Raw genomic sequence first — 11,447 nt, 5'->3', positions numbered from 1 at the left:
GTAGTAGAGCCAGAATTTGTACCCAAGTAATCTGGCTCCAAATTAATGACTTTCTGTTGTTACCGTGGCCTTCTCAAATATAATGCACTATTTAATTCACATTCAAAAAGCCAATATTGCCTAGCACAAGGCAATACAATCATTGAAAAAAAGTTGCTTTATTTACATTTGCATTTTATAAGCAACTGATTAATTTAAACTAAAACACGATGAAAGAAGTTTATAGTTCTAATCATCACTTACCCCAGTAAATTACATGAAAATTAATGTGCTAATGCAGAAATATTTTCCCTTTTCTAATTAATAGCAGCATATTTCCTTCTAATGTCGTCATGTATACTTTTAAATACATTAAAGAAATTAGATGATTGCCCAGCCGGTGTGGCTCAGTGGTTGAGCATCAATCCATGCACCGAGAGGTCACTGGTTCGATTCCCGGTCAGGGCACATGTAGGAGGCAGCCAGTCAATGTTCTCTCTCATCGATGTTTTTATCTCTCTCCCTTCCTCTCTCTCTAAAATCAATAGAAAAAAATTAAAAAAAAAATTAGATGATTGAAGGATTTACAGAAATAATCAGAAATAAGTTAATTCAGTTGTATGTATTCAGAAAAAGATACTGAAGTTAAAGAATATGTGGCTTAAAAATCAATACAGCGTCCTTTCCGTTCCCAATCTCCGTATCTGGTAGGTTCCGGGCCCCTGGGTCCACCTCTTTCTTTGGTAACAGGATTAACATCATCTGGAAATTCTGAAGAAAGAAGATGTGAACAAAGCAGTCAGGAGAGACAGGAGAAACACTGTGGTCAATTCTGAAGACAAGGTTGCAAGTTGCAATTAGGAGGCGATACACCACTGACTGGGCTACCATGCAGTCTGGAAATGTGAGCAGTTTTACTGTACTTACTTGCCAGTGGTTCCTTCTCCAAATGGGTATCTTCTGGTGCATCAAAACGACCTTGTGGTAACTTTGGCTTCTTGAGGGATTGTTGGACAGGTTCAGAGTTTCCTCCTTGAGAAGAACTTGTTTTCCTCAAAGAATGACACAGAAGGGGGGATCCTAGCAGAGTGGGGATAGTGGGAAAACAGGAACTGTTCATTTATTCTATTTTTAAAATTTAATAATTTTAGTCAATTTATATTTAGTTTACACATTCACATTTGTCTAAGTTCAAAAAGTACAAAAGGACATACAGTGAAAATTCTTCCTTTTGTCCGTAACTTCGTGACAGCTACTTCCTTTCCTTGGAGGCAATCACTGTCACCAGTTTGAAAAGAAAAGCTTTGAAATAAGCTAGTTAACCATTAATAAAACTATAGAAACTTATATATTAAATATTGGTTCCTGTCTGATGAATGCCAAAAATGTCAGGCATCAGATCATTAGGAATCACTAATTAGTATGAATATCTCAATGATAATATTTAATCTTTCTATCTCTAGAAGTCACAAGAGACTGTATTTAGTATTCTTATAGGTAAATCTTAATCAGGGGCCTCTATTCCTGCCTTCTAAAATTTAAAAAATGTACCAGGCAGAAGCACTTATCAATTAATTTATTAATGTTTTAATAAAGCTATGACAATGATCTATAGAATTAATATAGTTTCCTTTCATCTACATGCTCACTAATATAAAGTACATCATATGTATGGTACTAATTGCTGATAAAAATTATATGGATCAAAACATTTCTGTAAATATTAAAATAAATACACTTATCTATTAAAAATCTTTACTTATTTATTTATTTAGAGTACAGACTATTTTGTCTTTAAACTCCACTTCAATATCTAAGGCATATTTTTCTTATCTCCTCATAAGAATACTTAGTTAAACATATACTAAAAAGCTAAAGAGAAAACCCTGCAATAATATCTTATAAGGCAGCATTTAAAACATACAAGTATGAGTTTCTGATTATATTAATATATTTCATATAATAATCTCATTTTGATTGATAATGGTTGACTATTTAAAAAATATACTGAAAATGTTGGTGATTATAAATTGCACAATTGAAGGACTTTCTCAGTCCAAATAACAGAATTTTTAAATTAGTCACGTCGCCCTGGCCAGTTTGGCTCAGCGGTTAGAGCGTCGGCCTGCGGTCCGGAGAGACCCGGTTCAATTCCCGCTAAGGGCATGTGCCTCGGTTGCGGTTTGTCCCCGGCCCTAGTTGGTCGTGCGGGTGGCAGCCACTCGATGTGTCCCTTCACGTCGATGTTTCTCCCTCTCTCCCTTCCTCTCTCTCCCTCCCACTCTATCTGTACAAAAAAAATGGAAAAATATCCTCGGGTGAGGATAAAAAAAATAAAAAAATAAAAAAATAAATTAGTCACGTTATCTGAAATATAGAATTCTTTATAATTTGACCTCATATCCCAATTTAGCAAGTTTACACAGTCTCCGCAGTAGAAACTTCCTTCCATCATCTGATGTCCAAATATCTATTCATCAATAATTCTATTACCAATTAGTAAATCAAAAAAGATTGTTTGCTAAGTCATGATAGTTCAGTAGTAATAGAGATATACAGAAAAGAGAATTTTAACAATTGCATATTAAGATTCTAAATGTAGACAGGTTTTACATCTACTCTGGCTAATGAGTAGTCTCTACATTTGGTTACTAATTAAGTATATCTTTTATTGTATATTAAATAATCATTTGGAAGCCTAAAAATCAGCAAGTATTTATTATATACAAGTAGCCACCCGATACTGTGTACTCGGGCTCAACTCAATGCAATAAAATCAGCAATTCTTGTTTTAGGTTTGGTTGTTGTTGCAAATATTTAAAAAATCTAATTGAAAGCTTGAAATGATAATCAATATAAAAGTAATTTTGGTATGTTCCAAATCTGTAGAAATTCTCAAGCATTTATGCAAAATCATAAACATGGCACAGAACACATCCCTGGCTACCAATTATAATGTAGACAAAATCTGAGGCTAAAAATTTTACCTCTTAAATGATGCAAATATACTAACTGTAATAAAAGTAAGAGACATGTTAGATGCCTACTATGTGCCAGGCACTGTGCTACCAGCTGAAAGATGACACCTTATTTAAGCCTCATAATAATCTAATCAGGTATAACTGTCTATATTTTTACAGTAATTCTATACAATATAAACAAAATCATTTTTGAAAAAGTGACATTAGGTAGATGTGGTAGAGACTGCTAAATATCCCAAATAGCCATTTTTCCCTTCTTCCATTTAGTTCTAGGACTCCTACTCACCTCCCTTGCTGTTAACCTGAGCACCAGGCCACTCATTTAGAGATCACATTTCTCAGCCTCCCCTATGGGCAAGCAGCCATGTGTCCAAGTGTGACCACTGGGCTGAGACTGAAAGTGATGTATGTAAATGTTAGGTTGCCCAAATTTTGCAACAAGCTGATAGCTCTTCTGGATTTCTTTTCCCATTTCCTTGAGTTGTGATATGAGCATGGCAGTGACACAGCTTCAGCCACACCGAAAAGGCCAAAACCCAGGCCAGGGTGATATCTGAAATATTTAACAACTAATATTATAGATACACTGCTCATCAGAACATATGTCCAATCAATCAGAAGATACACAGCTCGTAAATAACTAGCAAAACTCTACTGCTACATATTGGCTGACTGTTGGTACTGCCCTACAAATGGTGGAGCAATAAGATGAAAAGAACCTGGATCCCTGAACGATCTGTCAAAGCAGTGGCCCTGCCTGTTCTCATTGGCAGGACTGTCACAGCAGCGTGGCCCTTCCCCTTAAGTAATATAATGGAGAAGTAAAAACTTGCTAACTAAGGGCACTAGAGTCACACATGGCTTCCAGTGTCAGTCACAACACTTACTAGCAATGTGAACTGAGACTTTTACTGTATTTACCACTGAGTTTGCTTTACTATTTGTAAAATGGGGATATTTCTACTTACCTTGCAGGGTAGTTCAGAGAAATGAAGTAATGTGTATGTCTGTATGTGCACACCAATATCTTTAGTGTATTAATAACTTGGGCCTAACTATGGAACACAGAAGTCAATTTGCATGAGAATTTCTGGTAAAAAACAGGAACATAAGTGTATTCTGGGGAAAGAGAGAAGATTCGCAAAGTATAAGTATGAGAAACTGGTCTGTTAGTCTGATCTTGGGCACTTCTGAAGGAACTTTATCTGTAGAAAGAAGGGCTAGAAGAAAAAGCTAAAAGAGAAGTTTTCTCATGGGACTCTGAGACCCTGGAAGCATAAACATAACTATTTTTGTAGTCAAGTAACAGTGTGACAGAAGGTGAAAGAAGAGAATTCCCTTCGTTTCTGCATAGAACCAGATCAGACAGGGCACGCTGTGCTCCTTGGCACCCGTAGGCTTATCTTTGGAAACAAGCCCATGCACAGCAGCCTGGCCAGGGTGGCAGTAGCGAGGCATGTGCAAGTAGCCTCAAGGGCAGACAAGAAGAAAGGCCAGATGACACGGATTAGCTGAGAGGTGAAGAGCCCAAGAGCCACACCTGTGATTCTGCTTGTTCACTCGTAGGTACTAAGCAACAATAACTAAATGAATAGTGGTATTATATTTCAGCCATCAGCAAACTTCTGACCACCTCAACTGCTTGAGAAATAGCTGATGGACTTAAAACCCATCTTTTGAGAAGAAAATCACCATCATAAAATCCAAGTTGTCTTCGTGAAGGGGTGGTTGGGCCTTACTCAAAGCCTATTAAAATTATTTTTAAAAGTACATTACAGGCAAGAAGATGACCTACTAATACAATAAATAAGAAAATACAATAAATAAGAAAATAATACAATAAATAAGAAAAGAGTTAATCATTCTTAAAAAACAAAAAATCGCCCTGGCTGGTTTGGTTCAGCAGTTAGAGCGTCGGCCTGTGGTCCAGAGAGACCTGGGTTCGGTTCCCGCTAAGGGCATGTACCTCAGTTGCAGTTTGTCCCCAGCCCTGGTTGGATTGTGCGGGTGGCAGCCACTCGATGTGTACCTTTCACGTTGATGTTTCTCTCTCTCTCTCTCTCTCTCTCTCTCTCTCTCTCTCTCACATCCCCCCCTCCCTCCCACTCTATCTGACCAAAAATGAAAAAATGTCCTCGGGGGAGGATAAAAAAAAAAAAAATCAACAACTTTTTAGTCCTTGCCAGGTGGCTCAGTTGGTTGGAGCGTCACCCCATACACCAAAAAGCTGCAGGTTTGATTCATGGTCAGGGCACATATCTTGGTTGTGGGTTTGATCCCCCATCGCCATGTATAAGGGAGGTAACCAATCAATACTTCTCTCTTACATCAATGTTTCTCTTTCTCCCCCCCCTCTCTAAAAAAACTAAAATAAAAATAAAAATCAATAAACATATCCTCGGGTGAGGATTAAAAGACAAAAAACCTAACAATGTTTTAGAACTTTAGAACTTCTGTTTCTGGAAATTTGATGAATTAAGACACTGAAACTGTACAGCTATAAAACAACTAAAAAAGTCAAATAATATACAAAACATTTCTAAATCAGAGGAAGAACCTTTAAGAAAGCAAATAATAATAAAAGTAAAAAGCAGTCCAGTGAGGTAAACACACACTTAAACTGTCACATACTTTATGTCTTATCTAGAGCTTGGGGTATCGCACTTTCAGGACGGCAGGGAGAGGGCTCTTGAACCTGAGCAAAACAAGAGGCCTGTTAGTGGCCAGGACTCGGGGAGGCTCATGCTCTAGAAAAGAAAATGAGCCAGAAGATTTAAAAGTGTGCAAATAAACACCCTGGGGGATCTGGTTAAAATGCAGATTCTGAGTAGGTCTGGGTGGAACCTAAGAGTCTGCATTTTAACACACTCCCAGGTGATGTTCATGCTGCTGGTCCAAAGAGTGAGGGACTAGAAGAAAACTCCCACCGACAAAGAGAACAGTTAAGGAAGGAAAGACGTCCATCTCAATGTGGGTATGAGTGGAGTTGTAGAAAAAGAAGCCCTGCTTGATATTTTGAAGCCACTGGCTGACCACACCTGTGTTTATTTCATATTGCGCATTATTTGCATGGTTCAAAACCCCCCAAGAGGAGCACCTTACTATAAAGTCTGGAGTTGTAGTGGTTTTGCCAGACATATGGCAAAAGCAGAAGCAAATCCTATGAGGAGAAACACTTTCTTAATCCATTTCTCATGAAAGTCTCACGGAATCCCAGAAATTCTGGACCTGAAGAACTGAATAAATAAGATGAGGAATGTATGAGAGAGCACTGGAAATAGGGCAGTCCAGATAGAAGAGAGAATTACAACCTTTTTTTTTTTTTTTTTTTTAGGTAGAGTGGGAGGGAAAGAGAGGAACAGAGAGAGAGAGAGAGAGAAACATCGATGTGAAAGGGACACATCGAGTGGCTGCCACCCGCACGAAGAAGAGAAGAGAGAACTAGGAGTTTAAAAAAAGAAGGAAAGAAACAACTCTATGAGATTAGCTCACTGCATTAGAGGGAGCAACATAGGGGAGTAGGCATACCAGAAGAGAAGGAGAAGCGAACACGGAGCCTACTCAAAGAAATAGTTGATGAGAACTTCCCAAGCCTGTGGAAAGAACAAGATTTTCAAATAAAGGAATCTAACAGAACACCTAATTATAGCAATGCACAAAGATGTTCTCCAAGACACATTTTATTCAAATGTCAAAAATTAATCACAAAGAATTCGTAAGGCAGCCAGTGAAAAAAAGACTATAACATATTCAAAGAAAACCTCATTAAATTATTATCAGATTTCTCAATAGAAGCATTATAAGACAGGAGACAGTGGAAAGAAATATGCAAGATATTGAAAAAGAGGAACCATAAATCCAGCAAAGTTATCCTTTAGAAATGAAGGAGAAACAAAGGCTTTCCAAGATGAGGCCCTGGACAGTCTGGTTCAGCGGTTGGAACGTCGGCCTGTGGACCAGAGAGTCCTGGGTTCGGTTCCCGCTAGGGGCACATACCAAAAAAAAAGGCTCCCAGATGCCAAGACAAACAGAGGCTGAGAGAATTAGCCACCACAAGACCTACATTACAAAATTGAAAGGAGCTCTACTACTGGAAATGAAAAGACAAAAGTATATAAAACTCTGAGTATGATAATTAACAGACAACAGAAGAAAGAAACTGAAAATCTACTTTAGCATAGGTTATTAAACAATTATAACATAAGGTTAAAGGAGGGCAAAGGGCATTAAAATAACTATAATTACAGCAATTTGGTAACGAATGCCTAACATAAAAAGGGATAATTTGTGACAATAAAATCATAAAAAGGGAGGAGGAAAGGGGTTGAATACATAGTGAATGAAGACAAGAAACAATCAGAAGAAAAAAGGACTACTGTATATATGAGACATTTTACAAAAACCTAATAGTAACCACAAAACAAAAATCCAGAGCTGTGACATGAAACATAAAAAAAGGTAGACCATATGTTAGGGCACAAAACTAATTTTAATAAAATTAAGATTAAAAGCATACCAAGCATATTTTCTGACCACAATGGTATGAAACTAGAAATTAACTACAAAAAGAAAGCTGGAAAAACCACAAGTTTGTGGACATTACACAACATGCTACTGAATAACTATTGGTCAAAGAAGAAAATGAAAGAAGAGATAAAAAGATACAGACACAAATGAAAATGAAAATACGACATACCAAAATTGGCGGCGGCGGGGGGATGCAGCAAATACAGTACTAAGAGTGAAATTTATAGCATTACAGGCCTACCTCAAGAAATGAGAAAAATCTCAAATAAACAATCTAATATTATACCTTAAAGAACTAAAAAAGAAGAACAAATGGAGCCTTCAGTAGAAGGAAGAAAATAATAAAAATTAGAGTGAAAATAAATTAAATATGAACACATTCCCTTTAAAATCATGAACAAGGTAAGTAAGCTGCTATTACCATTTCTAGTCAACATCGTACTGGACATTTGAGAAAGGACAGAAACATAAGAGAAAAAAAACTGGAATGGGAAAATTAGATTTTTATTTGCAAATAATATTAGTATCTGCCTGGTAACCCCTACCACCTATACATAAAATTAATAAAGTAATTCAGGTAGATTACTGAATACAAAATCAATATATAAATCAATTGTGTTTCTATACATAAGCAGCAATCAGAAAATATAATTTAAAAAATACTGGGCAGTATTCATCAAATCCCAACAGGAACTTTATTTCTTTTTTTTTTAATCCTCACCTGAGGACATTTTTTCATTTTTTTGCTCAGGTAGAGTGGGAGGGAGAGAGAGGAACAGAGAGAGAGAGAAACATCGATGTGAAAGGGACACATCGAGTGGCTGCCACCTGCACAACCGACCAGGGCCGGGGACAAACTGCAACCGAGGTACGTGCCCTTAGTGGGAACCGAACCCGGGTCTCTCAGGACCGCAGGCCGACGCTCTCACCGCTGAGCCAAACCGGCCAGGGCGGAACTTTATTTCTTTTTACAAAAAATTTGATATGAAAAGCAGATACCCAAGAATAGCCAAGATATTTCTGAAAATTAAGATGGGAGGATGGGCCCTACTAGATATCAAGATTAATTACAAAGGTACAATTATTAAAGGCAGGTGGCATCAGTACAAGAATAGACAAACAGTAATGAAACTGAAAAGAGAGCCAAGAAATAAACCTGTGCATATATGTATATGTGAACTTGATTTATGATAGCTGGCATTACATCAGTGGGGGATAGGTCCAATACATGCACCGAGGACAACTGGTTACTGTCATGGAAAAAACGAAATTGGTTTCCTGCCTCACACCATACATAAAAATCAATTCCCGGTAGAATAAAGGTTTAACTATAAAAAGCAAAACTCAAGACCATTCAGAAGAAAATACAGAGAAATATCTTTATGACTTTAGGGTAGAAAAGGCTTTATCAGACAAAATCACAAAGCACTGACAATAAACAAAAGGATCAAGACAAGATTAAAACAAAATTATGAATTAAGACACGTTTGAAGCTGCATGACTGTGCATGCTGATCCATTATTCTATTCTGTCTGTCTCATATGATTTTTTTTTAAAATATGTTTTTATTTATTTATTTATTTATTTTTTTAGAGAGAGAGAGGGAGAGAAACATCCATCAGCTGCCTCCTGCACACCCCCTACTGGGGACTGAGCCTGAAAGCCTGGAATGCGTCCTGACCTGGAATAGAACCTGGACCTCCCAGTTCATGGGATGACGCTGAATCTACTGAGCCACACCGGCCTGGCTCTCATATGATTTCTAAAAAAAGACACTGTAAGAGTGACAAAAACAGCCCACAAACTGAGCTCTTTGCCACTTACATAACTAAAAAAGGTTTAGTATTCAAATATATGTAAAATATATAAATAGGAAAACGAACAATCCATTAAGAAAATATTTCACAAAAAAGTTAATATCTGAAAAGATGTTTAATTTCTCTAACTGAAGAAAAGCAAAATCACAATACGATACTATTTCAACGTCTTATAGACACATAAAAACTAAACAGTCTGATGCTATCAAGTGTTAGCAAGTATGCAGAACAACAGGAACTCATATACTGCTGGTAGAAGTGTAAGTTGCCAGTAAGAATGGACAATGCCTTTATAACTGGCATCATAGTGTAAAATTGAACAGCCCTATACCATATGTTCCAGGAATTTCATTCCTTGCACAAGAGCACTCATAACATATAAGAATATGTAGCAGCTAAACCTGGTGTTTCTAGAATTACCAAAATGTTCACTGAGAAGAATGGATGAACATATGATATATTTTCACATTTGAGCAAATAACTAACATCACTATAGATGCTTCTCAAAATACACTGTTAGTTGAAAAAAGCAAGTAAATTAAAATACAAATGGTATGAAACCATTTCTATAATGATAAAAAAGCATGCAAAGTTACACAACTGCATCAGGAAGCAACAGACAGATGCTCGGGAGTGGAAATACTCTATTTCTTACATTGGAGAATGGGTTCATAAATGTTGGCTTTGCTTCATAACTTATACATGTGTTATATAATCCTTTGGTATCAAATACTGCATTCTTAAGGTTTTTTTTTTTAATCCTCACCAAGGACATTTCTTCCATTTTTTGTTCAGATAGAGTGGGAGGGAGAGAGAGAGAGAAACATCCAGGGTCGGGGACAAACTGCAACCAAGGTACATGCCCTTAGCGGAAACCGAACCCAGGTGTCTCTGGACTGCAGGCCCATGCTCTAACCGCTGGGCAAAACCGGCCAGGGCTGCATTCTTAAGTTTTTAACTCTAGTGAAAAAGGGTTGTTGACTGAATAAACAACAGAATTTTAGAGTTATTACTTTGGAGTTTGGATAATGTGGGACTTTCACTATTACTCATTTCTGGACCACTTAAAACTTTTACAATTAACACATAATATGCTTGGGGAGAAATGATTACAGAAAGGAAAACAAACTGCATAGCAATCTGGGACTCACTACTATGAGGGGCAGTAATGCACTGTTCGATTTACACAACAAATTTCTCCCAGATGTCCTAACTTAAAACTATGCATACTCTGTGGGTTGTCTGTAATATATTGAGAAAATTTTCCAACAAAAAGGGATTAAAAATACTGGTTTTTACTGAAATTATTTCTACTTTGTCTGTGTTAACAATTCCTAGCTTCATCTAATTTCTATTATACTTATTTGCCTTTGGCCCACTTCTGCACTTTTCCAATTTTTTTCATACTGTAAACTGCACAAATAATTTTTTAAATGTAAATAACTACACGAATGTCTCCCATCCCCAAAGGGCCGCTCTGCCACTTTCCCACGAGCATCCATGGGTGGTGCGCTGTGCGAGTCCCCAAATACCCAACCCCGGTCGTTTGCTGTCCTTCCTGGTCAGAGCAGCGGCCGGAAGGCAGCAGGTGGAAGGGCTTTGGGGATCTTCTACCTCTGATCCCACCCCCGAGATCCCGGGCGGTAGGGGGCCTGCCCGGGGCCTAGACGCGTGTGGCCGAGCTCAGTGACTCGGCGACCCCCTCCCTGCACCCTCCAACGCCTGGGACACGTGGCTTCTCCCGCGGGAAGCCTTTCTCGCGGCTCCGAGGACCCCGCCCGCGACCTTGGCACCTGGGCCGGATGCCTTACTTGCGGCTCTCCACGCTGGGGCCCGCGCGCGACCAAGAAACGCCGCTAGCCCGCACAAGGCCATGGCGCAGACGGCTCAGCGTCCGATCTGGCCCGGGCCAGGGAGGGCGCCGCAGCGTAGTCTCGGTCCGCCCCCCAGGAGGGGCGGGGCTCCCGGGAGGTGGGGCCTGCGTGCGCCCGGGGGCGGGGCCTGCGTGCGCCTGGGGGCGGGGCCTGCGTGCCTGCTCTTGGAGTCCTTGCTCTGGGCCCAGGCTGTCCGCAGGCAAAGTAGCGGAGGAAGCAGCCGTGTACTGTCACTAATGACCCAAACTACCCTGAAGCCCCTGTTATTT

The 11,447-nt window shown here is 38.9% G+C and overlaps 1 protein-coding gene across 1 annotated transcript; it reads right to left on the bottom strand.

The window, feature by feature from the left end:
• Window positions 1–543: 543 nt before the first annotated feature.
• Window positions 544–11,215, bottom strand: SDHAF4 (succinate dehydrogenase complex assembly factor 4). The gene is made up of 3 exons (XM_036249321.1): window positions 11,116–11,215; window positions 907–1,059; window positions 544–750 (listed from the first exon to the last, which is right to left on the bottom strand). Exons 1-3 carry the CDS (start codon window positions 11,177–11,179, stop codon window positions 641–643), a joined length of 327 nt encoding a protein of 108 aa, XP_036105214.1. The 5' UTR covers window positions 11,180–11,215; the 3' UTR covers window positions 544–640.
• Window positions 11,216–11,447: the final 232 nt, after the last annotated feature.

This window comes from Molossus molossus, unplaced genomic scaffold, assembly GCF_014108415.1.
Source record: "Molossus molossus isolate mMolMol1 unplaced genomic scaffold, mMolMol1.p scaffold_m16_p_8, whole genome shotgun sequence".
Taxonomy (NCBI): domain Eukaryota; kingdom Metazoa; phylum Chordata; class Mammalia; order Chiroptera; family Molossidae; genus Molossus; species Molossus molossus.
This window is presented reverse-complemented; position numbering and strand designations above follow the sequence as displayed.